Genomic DNA, 16161 nt, shown 5'->3' with positions numbered 1-16161 from the left:
CAGAAGAATGATGGAGGCCATAACAATGGGAGAAAATAAGTCAACATAATTGAATATCTGGAAAAACTATCTTTCAAAGAATAGGATGAAGTGAAACAAATTACAGAAAAAAAAATAGTTTTTTCTTTGCACTGGCAACAAAAGAAAAAATAGATCTCATGAAAATTGAAAATGTTTATGCATTTAAAAACAGTATAAACAGTAACAGGCAACTCATAGAATGGGAAAAAATATTTACAAATCACGTAATGATAACAGATGAACATCTAGAACATACAGAGAACCTCTGAAACTCAACAACAAAAATCCAATTTTAAAAAGGAGAAAAGGATTTGAATAGAGGTTTCTCAAAAAAAAATATGCAGATGGTTAATAAGCAAATGAAAAAGATGCTCAACATCACTAATCATTAGGAAATGCAAATGATAAAACCATAATGATATACCATCTTGTTACAATGACTACTATCAAAAGAAGAAAAAAAAAACAGAAAATAACAAGTGCTGACAGGGATGTGGAGGAATTAGAACCCTAACACTTTGCTAGTGGGAATATAAAGTGGTCCAGCCACTGTGGAAACCAGTGTATCAGTTCCTCAGAAAATTAAAACATTTACAGAATAACCATATGAGCCAGCAATTCCACTCCTGGGCGTGTGCCCAGAAGAACCAAAAGCTGGGTCTCAAAGAGGCATTGCACTCTCATGTTCATGATGTTTTCACAACAGCTGAAGGTAGAAGTACTCCAAGTTCTCCATCCACAGATGAATGGAAAAACAAATGTGGTCCATCTACACAATGAAAAACTAGTAAGACTTGAAAAGGAAAGGAATTCTGGTTCATGTGACAACATGGATGAACCTTAAGGACATTACGATCAGTGATAAAAGCTGGCCACAAAAGTAGAAATACTGTACGATCCACTTAGATGAGGTCCTTAAAGGAGTCAAATCCACAGAGACAGAAAGTAGGATGGGGAGTGCCAGAGGCTGAGGGAAGGGGAGTGTTTAACGGGGACAGAGCTTCAGCTTCAGAAGATGAGGAAGTTCTGGCGATGGTAGCGGTGATTGCCGCACAACAGTATGAATGTACTTAATGCCACCGAACCTGCCACTTAAAAACGGCGGTAAGTTTTGTTCTGTGTATTTTACCACAATTTTGAAAAAATTAAAAGAAACAGAGTTTATCACAAAGTGAAAGTCTTTGAAGGGTTCAGTATTCCGTTTTTCAGAGTTCCTTCTCCTCCGTCTTTCCCAGGCCCCACCCTGCCTACTTGCTCTAATCTGTTTCCTGGGTTCCATCCTTTAACCCTGAACCCAATATCAGATTTCTCATCCTTTTATTAAAAGCTAAGCATTTAAAACACAACATCAAGAAAGTGAAAATAAATATTTTTTAAATATTAAAAGTAAACAGAGGGAATTCCCTGACATTTCGGCACTTTCACTGTCGTGGCCTGGGTTCAAACCCTGTTTGGGGAACTGTGATCCCTCAAACAAGCCGCATGGCCTGGCCAAAAACAAACAAAAAAAGTGAAAAGAAAACTCAGAATGGAAGAAAAATGTCTGCAAATCATGCATCTGATAATCGTGTACCTGTAATGTAGACAGAGCTCTTACAATTAAATAATGAAAAGACAAATGGGCAAAGGATCTGAGTAGATCTTTCTCCAAAGAAAACACATAGCCAGTAAGTGGCCAGTAAGCACATTAACATATGCGCAATGTCACAGGCCACCACGGAAACGCAAATCAAAGCCACAGTACACGACGTCACAGCCCCGAGGATGGCAGTGGTCAAAAAGGCAGGTGATGAATAGTGTTGGTGAGAATTCAGAGGCACGGGGGCCCTCGTCCACTAATGGGGGTGTCAGTCGCCCAGCCACATTCTGCTCTCTGCAATCCCAAGGACTGTAGCCTGTCAAGCTTTTCTGCCCATGGATTTTCCAGGCAAGAATACTGGAGTGGGTTGCCATTCCCTTCTCCAGGGAACGTTCCCAAACCAAGGATCAAACCTACGTCTCCTGCACTGAAGGCAGCTTCTTTACTGTCTTAGCCTCCAGCAAAGCCCCCAGTGCACTAATAGTGGGAAGGTAAAATGGTGCAGACACTGGAAACCAGTCAGGCAGTTCCTTAAATTACTAAACATAGAGTTACCATCCGATCCAGCAATTCCACTCCTGGTTACGTGCCTACGAGAATGAGCGTATGTTCACGTGAAAACCTGTACACAAATGGGCACAGCAGTATTGTTCTTAAGTCAAGAACTGGAAACAAGTCAAATGCCCTTCAACTGATGGATGGATGGATACATCCATGCAGTGGAGCATCATTCAGACATCAAAGGAGTGAAGCATGACACAGGCTACCACAGACATGAACCTTGAGAACATGATACTAAGGGAAAGAAACCAAACACAAAAGGCCACGTATTGTGTGCCTGCGTTTGCATCAAGCGTCCAGAACAGGCAGATCTACAGAGACAGCAGATGAGCAGGGCAGGAGCTGGGGAGAAGGGGGCGCGAGTGGAAGCTACCAGGTGTGGGGGCTTTTCTGGGGTGATGACTGGGTTCTAAAAAGGACCGCAGTGGTGGCCGCACAGCTGTGACTAGGAACCCAAGCCTGGGGAGATGCACCACAGCACAGGAAACCAAGAAACCCTCTGTGAGCAGCGCTCACTCTCCGAAGCAGCGACAGTTCAGACAGACAACAGCACACACACGCATCCCATGCTCTTCATCTCTAGAAAACTGGTCTAGTCCCACTCTGTCCAGTGGAAACAGAAAATGAACTAGAAACATAGTTTTAAATTTTCTAATGGCCACACTTAAAAAGTTAAAAGAAACATGTAAAATTTAACACCATCTTAGGTAAGCCTGTCCACCCCATTATTATCACTTCAAACGTCAACATAAACAATTTTAATGAAGCTATTTTACATCCTGTGTGTTTTACACCAGCAGTCTCAGCTCAGGTGGCCCATCTAACTCTCCCAGCAGCAGAGCCTCCAGCAGTGAGAGATTCACTCTACATCCCCACAACAGATCAATTTGAGCAAAGCCAGAAAAAGGAATCTGTTGGCCAATTAACTGAAGGCCACAAGAGATCTTGTCTACTGGCGGGGCTGGGTCCAGGAGTTTCGTCTCTCTCTCTCTTCCCCTCGTCTCTTAGCTCCACACTTTGGAGCTGGTGTCACCCCTGCCCCCAAGGCACCCCACATTAAGGAGTATTCACTCTTTTCAGCAGTTTCAGGGAAAACAGTTGTTCCTGATGTGGCATGCTCAGCCTGATTGGCACGGATGCTCTGACTGGTCAGCTGGGGTCACAGCCTCGCTGGAGCACTCCCCTGGGTGTGGAGGGGGAGCAGCTCCCGAGACCAGGGACTCAGGCCACAGACAGAGCCCAGCACCTACACCCTAGCCCAGCACGGCCTCTGAGGTTGAAGATGCACACAGCACTGCTGGTGTCTTGTTAATGTAACTTCTTAATTGTCTGCAGCTTATTTAATCTTGCTTCCAAGCTTCTGCCCTACTGAGAAGTAGGAACAAACGTTAAACTTTCAAATATTTTAATCCAGTGGTGTTTAAGTGGCCTCCTTTGGGGACTTTCGTGGTGGTCCATTGGTTAAGACTGCACCCTGCAATGCAGCGGACACAAGTTTGACGCCTGGGGGGTGGAATTAAGATACCGCATGTTGGGGAGCAACTAAGCCGCTGCCTGGCAACTGCTGAAGCCCGTGTGCCACGTGACTCAACTAAGACCAGAGGCAGCCAAATAAATACATATTAAAAATAAAATCAACAGTTTCCTTTGGGCAAATGTTAAGTCCCAGGTCATAGTTCAGCTCCCTAACAGGGCCCTTCCTCCCTTTATCTTCTTCCCACGATGGTGGTGGGGCCTGAGGCAAAGCTGACAAGGCTGCCTGACACTAGGGAGGCAGGTCTGCTCCTCTCTCGGCCTCCACTGGAAGTGCCTCACCCACTCAGGGACATCCTGTACATCTGGATAGGTTGTGCACTGCATAACTCCACAGGGGTACCATCGATTTAGGCTACAGTGGACACAGATCTTCCCGAAGTGGTGTGCGCAGCAGCCCCATCCTGCTCACCTCTGGTCCTCGGCCTCGGTCCTCACTGAATGTCCCGGCTTGGGGGCACCTGCAGCCCCTCTGCAGCGACTCCAGAAGCCGCTCTGCTGCCCGCCCTGCTCAGCAGCCTCCTCTTCCGGACCCCAGGCTCCTTCCTGCAGCTGGCGGCCCCCCAGCACCTCTGTGCCTCGGACAGGCTCGCTGGACAGGGGCGCTATCCCCCAGCCCCTCATTCTGCCCCTTCCTCACCAGGTGGGGCAGGGGCCTCCCTGCCAGCCCCCAACCCCTTGCCTGAGTCCTCGTCGGTGGAACTCCAGTGCTAGCGGCACTGCGGTCAGCCTGAGAGGCGCTCTAGGATCCCGGCCCTCGAGACAGCCCTGCCCTGCAGGGCACCATCAGCCCGCAGGGTCGCCTACAGCTGCTCCCCTCTGTGTGGCCCAGGAGGCGGGTATTGAGTCCAAGAGCCGCGCTCCTAGTTGGGAGAGCCCTTCCCCAGAGACTTGAGAGGAACGTGTCCCTCAGAAAATCAACTCACACAAGGAAGGGAAAAGGGGCTCCTTCTCGCACTACAGCTCCGCGGCCCAGCCCCACCCCGTCCCCTTAGCATCACACCTGGGACTCGTGTCCCGGAGAGACTGGGCCTCAGGGGGGCCGGGCGGAGGGGAACGGGGTAGCGTCCCACCTGGGGGCCGATGGACGAGGCAGCAAGGGCCGGTGGGCCGCGGGGAAGACGCCTGGCTGGAGACAGTGTGAGAGCTTCGGGGCTCAGACTGCAGTCCACAACGCTGAGGCGTTCTCCCAGCCAGAGGCGAAAGGCGGTGACACGCGACCGGAAGGAAGTCACAAGACTCGAAGGAAGCCACGCGCCCGGAAGCGGAAGTGCGGGATGGGGCCGCGGCTTGGGCCCAGCGCGTGGTGTTCGGCACCCTGGAGGAGCCTCGAAAGGGTCCCGCGGCCTCCAGGTACGATTGAGGACCCGCGCTCCTTGCTTCCCAAGGAGCCTAGCACAGCCTCTGCTTCTCTCGGGGCCCGGGCCCCCCACTCAGCCTGGGCCACCTTTGGCCTCGCATGCTGCTGACCCAGCCTCTGCTCCTTGGTGGAGCAGGGCCTCCCAAGTCACCCTGGCCTGAGGGGCGCTGCTTCTCCCCAGGTGGCCCTGTCTGTCCAGCTGGCCGCCACCACAGGCCCCCGTGTACAGTCACCGGGCTGTTCGCAGGCGTTGTTATCTGAACCCTGCCTCCCCATCGCAACGGCTTCGTGCAGAGCTTGGCACGCAGAAGGGCTCAGCTCAGCGTGCTGGAGCCTTCACGCCGGCCACCAGACACCCCCACCCCATGCGCTGCCCGGCGCCGCAGGGGAGCACTGGCCTTGGCAGTCAGGGCTAAGAGCCTGGATGCTCCCGCATGAACGACAGTCAGATGGTGCCGCCCCCCGCCCCACCCCATCCCGCTTGATTTGAGCGCTGCTGATTGCGCCCAAAGACCCGCGCCTGCTTTCACGTGCCCACCGGCGGGCTGGGGCCCCCGGCAGGGCTGATTGCGCCGGAAAGCTGGAGGGGACAGAGCTATGCGAACAGGCCACGTCACACCCCAAATGGGACCGTGTTTGCTAAATTTGTTTCCGATGCAATTTCATGCTGATTACACTGATTTCTCTGGTGATTGAGCCTGGCGCTGAGCTCGCTGCCCTGCAGACCGGCTGTCAGGATGGGCCCGTTTTTGGAGCAGGAGGTACTGATGGTGATTTATGGGCCACTGTCAGTAGTCTCCGGGCGGAGATGCTGAAGGCATCCTGGAGGCTACCGGCTTCTCTGGGGACCACTCCTGCCACGTGGCCGACTTTTAGTCCCCGAAGGCCACTCCCCACCATGCCCCTCAGCTTTCCTCTGTCTGAGTGGCTGTGAGCTCCACACCAGTTCACCTGGCCAGAACGGTGGCTGAACCAGGAGGGGACCATCAGCCTCATCACTGTCGTCACCTGGCTCGGCCTGCAGGTCATGCACAGGCAGAGGTGCAGCTCGCTCTCTGGGGTCCATCACACCCTTCCTGTTCTGACACAGGCGGGGGCCCAGGTCAACAGGACCCTCTGGATGGGGCTCAGGCCCTAGTTTAACTCTCAGCTGAGATGCCCAGGTGGCCCTGGGGCCAGGTGTGATGCTGGGGCCCCCCCCTCAGGGCCCACTGCAGAACAAAGGGGATGGTCCTGGGGCCCTGCTGCAGTCACCCCTGAGGGCAGGAGCCTTGACACCCCGGGAAATGCTGCTCAGAGCAGGGGTGGGGTGGGGGAGGTGGGATCGGCTGGCTGTTGTGCTGCCACCCTAGACCCCTCCCAGCAAGGAAAACCCGGAGCCATGAGTTTTAGCAAAAATGTTTACTCTCCTTAATGTGTGTGTATTTACAAGTACTAAATCTGAGACAGTAAAATAGGAAATAGCCGTGTATTTACACAACCTGCAAGCCTAGCGCCGTCAGCCACGCCGCCCCTGGGAGAGGCAGCGACTGAGGGGCCACTCAGGCCGCCGAGCGATTGCTCTTCTTTTGGGTGGGGGCTCTGCGGCGTTAAAGGACAGCTAATTGTGGGCTTCGTCTTAAAAATATCTCTCTCTCTAAATATATCTATTCTAGCTTGTGTAGCACCAACGGCGTGAGCTCTCAGCTCCAGCACTGGGGGGAGAGCCAGGCAGGGCTCGCTCAGCAAGGGCAAAGCAGGGGTGGTGGGCCTCTCCCGTGGGCCGGGCCGGGCCCGGGTCAAGGAGTGTGGGCAAGCTCGAGGTATATGGAGAGGCCAGGCTCCCGACCGTGGCCGAGCCATCCCTGGCGCTCCTGAGAGGCGTGCGGGCGAGAGCGAGGGAGGCAAGCCAGGGCAGCAGGCAGTAGCAGCAGAGTCCTGGCAGACAGGCGTTCTGGCCCAGCCCCCCGGCCCCAGGACTGCAGAGGGGCCCCCGGGGCCGCCTCTGCACAGAGCAGGGCTCCATTCCGTGCCCTGGCTGCCCTCGGGCCAGAGCTGGGCTTGGAGTCAGAGTGCCGGGCCGGAGGACATGGAGGTGCCAAGGGCGAGACAGGCCGAGGACTCGGCCTGACTCCTGCCCGGGGAAGGAGGTGCGGCCGTGCTGCCGGTGGACGGCAGGCTCAGGTCGGTGATTGGCTCGCGTGTAAACAGACAGCGCTAAAGTGCTCGCCCCGACCCGCCTGGGTGCTCTGCCGCGCCGGGCAGCGCTGGCGGCTCCCCACTCCTGCATCCCCACCGCCCGGACTGCCAACCCGACCGCATGGGGGGCGCGAGGACCAGGGAGGCCTAGGGAGGGGGTGGGGACTGGATTCCGAAGAGGGCGGTGCCGGGGGCCAAGGAGCCCCCTGGCCGGAGTGGGGCTGGAAGAACGGGGGCTTCGATCAGAAGCAGCCTCAGGGAAGACTCGGGGGGAGAGGCCCACACAGGAACCGGCGCCTCCCTGACCTGAGCGCCTGCTGGACACCCACCGCGTGGGGGCCCGAGCCCTGCTCAGCGCCCGTGGGGCCTGGGGGCCTCTGACCCCCAGTTCCAGGAGCTTCCTGAGTCAGGAGGTGGCGGACTTCACCCCTCCTCCCGCGGGGGAGCAGCTGCTCAGCTGACGGAGGCTCTCGGGCGGGCTCACGCCGCGTCGGGGAAGGCGCGGGGCCGGCCACAGTTAGCTGTCCCTTAAAAGTCCGCGGAGATCTGTAGTACCGTCGAAAAAGTGAATTGAAAAGGGAACGGGCCACTGCCTTCACAAGTGACTGATTAATTAAAAAACATGAAAAAAGGGGCCTAACAACCTCTAGTATTCAACACTTGCAGTTTTAAAAAGATCAAGTCATACTAAACGCTAGCACAGTCATGCAGGAATCCACGGCCTGCCTCTGGGAAGCTCTCGGCCGAGCAGTCTGTCCTCACGTCAACACGGAGACAGGCTGCCCCGCAGGTGGACGCGGAGACCCTGCGCTCCAGCAGGAGACGCTGGTCACGCCGGCCACGCCCATTTGGCTCAGCTGTCCCGGTGCCTCGGCTCATACTCTAAATTGTAAAATTCCTCCTCCTCCAGTTAACTGTACAGGACCCCACTGGGGCTGGAGACAGGCAGAGCCACATATATATATATATATATATATATGTATATATATGTACAGGTTTTTTAATTAAAAATGTGTACTCTTGCTAGCTGAGGGCAGGGTGGGCAGCCCCGACCTCCAAGCCCTCTGGTCACTGCATCCTGCTCCTGGCCAGGCCACTGGGTATGGTCCGAGGCCCCCACAGCTCCAGCTGTCCACGCACAGCAGGACTCCCCTGTTCCCCTAAAAAACGAGCAACGTCCCCCAAGTGCCCCCCCTCCAAGGGGCCAGCACGCTGCTGAGGGGCCACACTGAAGCCGCGGGAAGGCAGGTGGGAGGCTGGGGGGTGGGCAGGAGGCTGATCAGGGCGGCTCCGGGGCCCTCCACAGCAGAGAGCTCAGCCCGGGGCAGGGCAGGTTTCAGGGGGGAATAAATAAGGGGAACGTGCACTCACAGCCCAGAGCCCCAGGCCCCAGTGGCTCCCAGAGGCACAGCCCTGAGGACAGAAGGGGACCCGAGTCCTTCCAGAAGTCACCTGGGCCCTGCGTGGAGCCGTCCTGCAGCCCCTCCATAGGAGGGAGCTGGGGGCCTCTCTCTGGGCGAGGTCGACACGGCGCTCCGGCCTCGACCGCGGAGAGCACGCGGTGAATCGAGGATGGCGGTGGCGGTGGGACGCCGGGACGTGGCAGGTGGGTGGCGCTGGCCCAGGACGACTTCAGCTCCCCGCGGAGGGGCCCTGGGCGTGCTGCCTCCCCACCCAGGCCGCCAGCCAGGCCCAGCCCTCAGATTCTGCCCAGGAGGCGGGCACAGTGGCCCGCCCAGCCCCGGGCCTGGCCCGCTGGCCTCGGCAGCCCCCTGCTGTCCTGAGGGGGCCGGGCCACACCTGGGCTCCCCGGCCCCCTGCAAACAGCTCTGAGCGCGGGGAGGGCTGCAGACACCGCCTCACCCACACCAAGAAGAGCCGGGACTCCACAGGCGGGAAGGGGACACGGGGGCCAGGGGCCAGGGCCGCACACCTGGCCCCAGCGCAGGACCCCGGCACGGCAGGCGAGGCTGCCTCCGTGGACCTCCCAGCTTTGGCTGCCGGGTGGAGGCCGCCACCAGGGTCCTCTCACTCACTGCCACTGGCCAGGCGGTTGGGCCAGGGGCTCAGCTGCTCAGGGCCATGGTGTCCACCACCTGCTCCAGCCTACCGCGGAGCCGCTGCCGCCGTGCCTGCTCATCCTTCTCCAGGGCCGTCAGGATCTGCAGGGGCAGGGAGGCGCCTCAGGCGGGCTCCGGGGCCACACACGGTGCCCGCGGCCAGAGCCTGAGGGACCTGGGCTTGGAGCCAGGACCCCCAGGTCCCCAGGGTCTCCTAACCCCCTTCCCCTGAAACCATCCAGACAGGGCTCGGGTCCCCGCCAGCCCTGCAGGCCCCCCGGGCGCAGTGTCTGAACTACCAGTGCTCTGTCCTGTGGGCAGGCAGCCCCCCCCCCAGCGGCCATGTTGCCCTCCTCACCCTCCCCCCGCAGCCCCTGTCTCTATGCCCCTCACTGAGCCCCACCCCAGGTCACGGAGGGCTCTCCTCCCCCGGCAGCTCCTCCCGCTGGCCCCGGGCTCAGCACAGCCCCTTCTCTGCTCTGGGCTCCCTCCCTGAGCCCCCTCCGGGCTTAGCTGACTGTCCCCTGGCTCTGCTGCCTCCCCCAGGTCCGGCCTGTGGCCAAGTCTCCGGAGCCGACGGCTCCACCCTCTCAACCCAGGGAACCAGGTTCCTGACCCTCCCCCTCTCCCACCCCACCCTACTTCTTGACATGCCCGCCCCTACCTCCAGCCCCTGGCAGTCAGGTTCCGTGTGCCCGGGAGAAGCCCACACCCCTGACACCCACACACCCCACAGCCAAGGCCACCCTCCTCCCGGGAGGCTCTGCAGCAGGCCTGCCCTGGCCTGAGGTCTGGGCCTCAGCAGTGCCCAGGGGGGCTCTCTAGCCTGTGGCTCAGTCCTCCATCCCCAGCGTCTCAGGGAGGCCCAGCGCCCGCCCCCAGCAGCAGAGCCGGTATGAAGGCCGAGGACACCGGGCCTGTCCAGCAGTCCGGGGCAGAGAGTCTGCACTGACCTCGTCCTTGTACTTGGTGATGTACGAGTAGATCTCATGCAAGGCGCTCATGCTGTTGAACTGACTCAGGTGCAGCCGCGACTGCTCGGCCAGGTAGGCGCTCATATCCTGGTCGCTGATGGCGGGCATCTTGGCTATGTCAGCGTAGTACCTGCGGCGGTGGGCTTGTGAGCTAGGGCCCGGCTCGCCCGCTCTGCATCGGCACCGCCCCCCCCCGGCCCCGCCCCGGCTCCTCCCCCTCTGCATCCTCAGCCCGGACCCCTGCGTACCCCCGCCCCCCGCGTAACCCTGGCCCGGCCCCCGCCCGGCCCCGCCCCCTCTGCGTCCTGCCCACCCCTGAGGCCCCGCCCCTGCTGCCCCGCCCCCGGGCCGCGCCCACCTCTCCACCCAGCTCTTGTAGTTGGGGATGTCCTTGGCGTAGAGCAGCTTGTTGGAGGGCGAGTCCTTGCCCAGCTTGTGCTCCGACGTGGAGCAGGAGTCCATGAAGGTCTGGGCCACCACCGACAGGCAGGCGTCCGTGATGCTGCTCTTGTGGATGTCGAACACAAACTGCGGGTTCTTGATCACGTTCACCCAGAAGCGCAGGGGCAGGCTGCGGGCAGGCGGGCGCACGCAGGGTCAGAGGGGCCTCGGCCACCCCCGGGGCGCGGCAGGAGGGGCTGACCTGTGGCCTCCCCGTCCTCCTGGCTCCAGCCTACGCAGCGACTGTGGAGCTCCACGCAGCTGGGGAGACGGGCCCAGAGAGCCCAGCAGTGAGGGCTGCACCCCCTGCCTACAGTCCCAGGGTGAAGGGTGCACACCCAGAAGTGCTCTCGCCTGGGGTCATTCGTGTGCACAGACAGGGTCCTCCAGGCCTGAGTGCCTGTTCAAGGCCCACTTAGTTCCCTTGTTCCTGCCCACACAAGTGTTGGTAACAAGACCAGGAAGGGCTCCCAGAGACAGCTGACCTCCGAGCCCAAACGCCAACCTATTTGACAGCCACTAGCCAGGTTAATGGCACCCCACTCCAGTACTCTTGCCTGGAAAATCCCATGGATGGAGGAGCCGGGTAGGCTGCAGTCCATGGGGTTGCGAAAAGTCAGACATGACTGAGTGACTTCACTTTCACTTTTCACTTTTACGCACTGGAGAAGGAAATGGCAACCCACTCCAGTGTTCTTGCCTGGAGAATCCCAGGGATGGGGTCGCACAGAGTCGGACACGACTGAAGTGACTTAGCAGTAGCAGTAGCAGTAGCAGCCGGGCTGCAATTCATGGGGTCGCAAAGAGTCGGACACGACTGAGTGACTGAACTGAACTGAACTGAGCCGGGCTAAAACCTCTAACCTTAGTGACACCTCTAGTGTGTCACTAAGCTAAAAATTCAGGTGCTTGGCTGCACCAGTTACGTCAGATACTCCCAGCGGCAGGTGGCCACATGGCCGGCACATACCTGGAGCCTTCTGTCATTCCAGGAATGCCCCTGGACAATGCTGACCTACACGATGCTGCCTCCCCCACGCCCTGTGGACCCCCTCGAGGTCTGTGGGCAGCAGAGATGGAGATGAAGGCCCAGGTGGGCTCACTCAGAGGCTTGGGGAGCGGCAGCACGCAGATCCGAGGGCGCTGGCAGGGGTCAGGGCACGAGGAGGAAGAGGCCAGAGGCACAGAGCTTCTGAGGAGCAGGCCCGCCCTGGCGGGGCGCACCGGCCGCTACGGAGGTGAGAGCCCGACCGAAAGTAGCTGCTGGCCTGGGGGCCGGGGCTGGGAGGGGGTCACCATCACTGTTACCCTCACTGCTGTAGGCAGCACCAGCTGGGCCCCCGAGCCATGTGTCACACAGAAGACCATACCTGCACACAGTCCTGCAAGCCCAGTGACACGCGAATACACGTGCGCACACACACCCACGCCCCCACAAGATGGGCGGCAGACCCTCCTGATGGGTGAGTCAGGGAGGCCCACGTGGAGGGGGTCGGCCCCGCCCCGCCCGCCGTACCAGTTGCTTTTCCAGGTATGGCGCACGTCCGCGTCGTGGATCTGGTGCTGGTCGGCCTGCTCATCCAGAAAGTCGAACATGTACTTGATGGCCAGAGGCAGGGCCGAGCCGCGGTGCGCCGTGCTGAAGATGGTCTCAAACAGGTCGTCCACGAACTTCTGCAGCGTGCCCTGGCGGCGGGGCGGGGGCGGGGCACAGCTCAGGGCCCGCCCCTCCCAGGCCCTCTCTCACCGGCCCGGCCCGCCCCTGCCCAGCCCCGCCCCCACCTTGGTGGCCAGCAGCCGCGTCAGGTAGATCTCCGAGACCATCTTGCTGCCGCGGTCGCCCTCGCGCTGGTCCAGGTGGTCGTGGTTCTTGACCAGATGCCACAGCTTGGTGCCGCTCTCCAGGTCGGGTGTGATCATAGGCGTGCGCGAGCGCAGGCTGTCGGGGCTACTGGCCGTGCGCAGCATGCTCTCTGCGGGCACCGCACCGTCAGCTACGGCGTCCAGCACCCTCACCCGCCCGCCCGCCCGCCCACCTGGGGCCCCTGGCTGAGCCTTGGTGTCCCCATCTGAAAACTGGGGGGACAGTGATGCCCTGGGACGACACATGTGATGGCCGTGAGGAGCCCGTGCTGCCCAGGGAGAGGCCAAGTGGCCCAGGGACGGGCCATGATTAAGCCGGCCCAGGCAGCCCCCACAGTGCCTGGGGCAAGGGTCCCGTCCTCGTCAGCGGCCTGCCCCTGCCCCTGCCGGCCGGCCCTCACCGTATCTGCTGAGGGACTTGGTGAAGGTGGACGAGTTGGAGATGTTGTAGGCAGACGTCTGCTTGGGCACCAGGGCCACCGAGGACCCATCTGTCACCTGCGGACGGAGGACCAGGTGATGTGGGAACCACCATCCGGAGCCAGTCTCTCCCCTAGACCCCAGCCTCCCGGACCTGGGCACCTCCAGGGCGGTAGGCCCATGCCGCGGGCGGCTCACCTGGTAGTGCGCCAGCGTGTTGAGCCTCTTCCAGTCGTTGTCGATCTTGGTGGTGACGTCCTCGTCCTGCAGGATGATACGGGCCATGCGGCCCTGCCGCCACTCTGCGGGGGAGGGGAGGGTCCCGGCGCCCTGAGTGGACGCTGGGCAGCAGAGGGGCAGGCCCCGCCTCCGGTCCACGTCCTGTCCGCGCAGAGCTGCAGCCCCACACCCCATCCCAGGTGGCCCCAGGGCTCCTGTGTGTGCCCTCCTCCCAGCCTGGCGCTCAGGCCTCCCTCCACCGCCCAGCCTTGTCCACTATGAAACCAGACCGGCCCCGACCAACTCCTCTCCACTTACCCTCCCTCCTTATCCTCCTGGTGAGCCAGTGAGCCCCCAGCTCCAGGTGCAAATGGGACCCCACCTTCCACCACCCTGGGGAGGAGACTGCGGAGCCCGCCCAAGATCACAGCCTTGCCCTCCCACCATCTGGGCCAGCACCCCTCCCGGGCTCACCCAGGTCCATGTCCCCAGCCTTGGGCCGTTGGGAGTAGGGGACGCCCTTGTACACGGCGTCCAGCAACTTCTCCTTGACCTGCGTCACCGTATCACAGTTCAGCCCCTTCACTGGCACCTCAGGCGCGTTCTCATTCTCAGGGTTCACGCAGTTCAGGGTCTGAGGGATGGGAGAACGCGAGGTCAGCTCCCTACGCCTCACTGGGCGGTGGGCCGGGGAAGGGTGGGGGGACATGAGTGGGCGGGGTTTGAGGCGCGTGGGTGGGTTTTGGGGTGCATGGTGGGCAGATGGGTGGGGTTTGCGTGAGTGGCGGGCGGGCGGGCGGGGTTTGGGGGTGAGTGGCGGGTGGGCGGGGTTTAAGGATGAGTGGCACGTGGGGAGGTTTGGGACGCGTGGCGGGCGGTGGGTGGGGTTTGGGGCGTGTGGCGGGCAGTGGGCGGGGTTTGGGGCACGTGGCAGGCCCCCCATTGCCCCCTTTCGCACCAGCGTCTTGTAGTCAATCTGCTGCCGGATGAGCTTGTCCTCGCTCAGCGAGTACCGCGCCTCGCCCGTGATGGCGTCAATGGGGCCCTTCTCCATCTGCTGCTTGATGGCGCAGTAGAGCATGAAGAGCGGCTCCCCTGCGCACTCCTGCGGGCACCGGGCCAGGGGTGTCAGGCTCCAGCCCTGCCCCGGCCTCGGCCCTGCCGGAAGGGCGACTCGGCCCACCCGAGAACCCCGCTCCCAAAGCGCAAGGAGGATGTGAACAAAGCACTTGACCAGAGACCGTCCCCCTGGTGGGTCTGAAACCCCCAGAGAAAAGGTCAGCAGGGGCCCCGGTGGATAGGCAGCCTGGTGTGGAAAGACCGCGGGCCCAGCCTCACTCTTGCCCAGAGCCACCAGTGCTGCTGGCGGAAGAGGCCAGGCCGGGCACCAACACTGGGTGTGACCGTCGCCCACAGGAGGTCAGGGACCCCCTGCCCCTCAGTCCGCTGCTCCAGAGCATCCAGTCAACACAGTCCGTAGCAGACACTTGCCTGGTGCGCCTGGGGGTCTCTGCGCTGCCCGACCCCCTCCCATGTCCTGCTGTTCCCCTGCCACCCAGCACGCCCCACCTCCGGGCCTCCACTGGCCACCAGGGCTCCGCCCCTCTGGTCTTCCCGCTCCCGAGGACCCCCCTGCGGACCCCACCCTCTCGGGCCTTCCCCCCGCCCCCTGGACCCCACCCGAGGTGCCTCTCAGAAAGGCTCTCCTGGACCCTGACCCTGGCGCTGGCCCTCACTGCTGTCCTGGGGCGTCCACACCCCCAGGCTCTGATGCCCCTGTAACTGGTCTTGCGTGCTTCCCTGCCGTCTCCCCTCTGGGGTGGAAGCCGCCCAAAGGCCAGGCCAAGTGTGGAGTTCCTGTCACATCCTCACTGCGGGGTGGGGGTCAGGGGGGTCTCTACAGACGCCGCTGGACAACAGGCACCATGAAGGAACAGCTGTTGGGGAAGGGCTCCCGGCTCCAGCTGAGTCCCTGCCTGGGCCAGACACAGAGCCTCCGGCTCGGCGGCCCTGGGGCCTGGGGGCGAGTGAGGCACGGGCAGATGGCTGCCCAGCCCACTTCAGCTCCCCGGCCCCTGGCCCCCTGAACAGCAGCCCAGCCCCGAACCGGGTGCTCCCGCCTTTGATCAGGCAGTGTGATTAAAGAGACAGCTGCCCAGGCGCGGCCGTGAGCGCAGATCGCCCCTCAACCTTCCATCCGACAGCACGCCCGTCTCTCAAGGTGTTTTGTCTGCAAACTTGGCTTCATAGCGTCGTAAACATAAAACAGCTCGAGGACATGAAGTCTCTCTAACACGCACGGGCACATCACATGGGCTGCAAACCACCACGTTTTACAGGAAGCGGCCAGGCCTGTTCATGCTGCCCTCCTGCTGTGTGCTGAGCCACCTGCCCAAGACCAGCCCGCACAGCCCCCCTCTCCGGACCTTGCGTCCGCCCCTGGGCCTCCGGTCTCCGTTTGGCTACCCCCCACCCCGCCTCCATGCCTCTGCTCACCCCACACAGCCCTATCCCCGCCCTCACTGCCACCCCCTCCTGTCCGCGCCCTGCAGCCCAGCAGGCCTGTCCTGACCACTGAGCTGCAGTGGCCAGCCTCAGCCCCCAGCACAGACGACAGGAAGCCCCACCATCTTCCCCGACGTGTGACCCTGCTGAGGGCCGAGGCTACGTCCACTCGGTCACGCAGAGAGGACCAGGCCCGGGGCGCCTGTCACTCGGTCACGCAGAGAGGACCAGGCCCGGGGCGCCTGTCGCTCGGTCACGCAGAGAGGACCAGACCCGGGCCGCCTGTCGTGGGGTCATGCAGAGAGGACCAGGCCCGGGGCGCCTGTCACTCGGTCACGCATAGAGGACCAGGCCCGGGCTGACTGTCGCGGGGTCACACAGAGAGGACCAGGCCCGGGGCGCCTGTCACTTGGTCACACAGAGAGGACCAGGCCCGGGGCACCTGTC

The 16161-nt window shown here is 60.9% G+C and overlaps 1 protein-coding gene across 1 annotated transcript in view; it reads right to left on the bottom strand.

Annotated features, from left to right (window-relative positions):
• Positions 1 to 6440: 6440 nt before the first annotated feature.
• The window catches only part of PLXNA1 (plexin A1), a 40152-nt gene continuing 30431 nt past the window's right edge, over positions 6441 to 16161 (bottom strand). Inside the window, exons 24-32 of the mRNA XM_043442421.1 lie at positions 14168 to 14314; positions 13684 to 13843; positions 13189 to 13292; positions 12972 to 13068; positions 12490 to 12680; positions 12224 to 12393; positions 10625 to 10837; positions 10246 to 10396; positions 6441 to 9394 (exon numbers count right to left, since the gene is read on the bottom strand). Coding sequence (XP_043298356.1) covers positions 9299 to 9394; positions 10246 to 10396; positions 10625 to 10837; positions 12224 to 12393; positions 12490 to 12680; positions 12972 to 13068; positions 13189 to 13292; positions 13684 to 13843; positions 14168 to 14314 — 1329 coding nt within the window. The 3' untranslated portion in view covers positions 6441 to 9298. The remainder of the gene's footprint in view (positions 9395 to 10245; positions 10397 to 10624; positions 10838 to 12223; positions 12394 to 12489; positions 12681 to 12971; positions 13069 to 13188; positions 13293 to 13683; positions 13844 to 14167; positions 14315 to 16161) is intronic.

The sequence above is a fragment of the Cervus canadensis genome, chromosome 22, assembly GCF_019320065.1.
Source record: "Cervus canadensis isolate Bull #8, Minnesota chromosome 22, ASM1932006v1, whole genome shotgun sequence".
In the NCBI taxonomy this organism is placed as follows: domain Eukaryota; kingdom Metazoa; phylum Chordata; class Mammalia; order Artiodactyla; family Cervidae; genus Cervus; species Cervus canadensis.
Note: the sequence above shows the minus strand (reverse complement) of the source record. Positions and strands in the feature narration are given on the sequence as shown.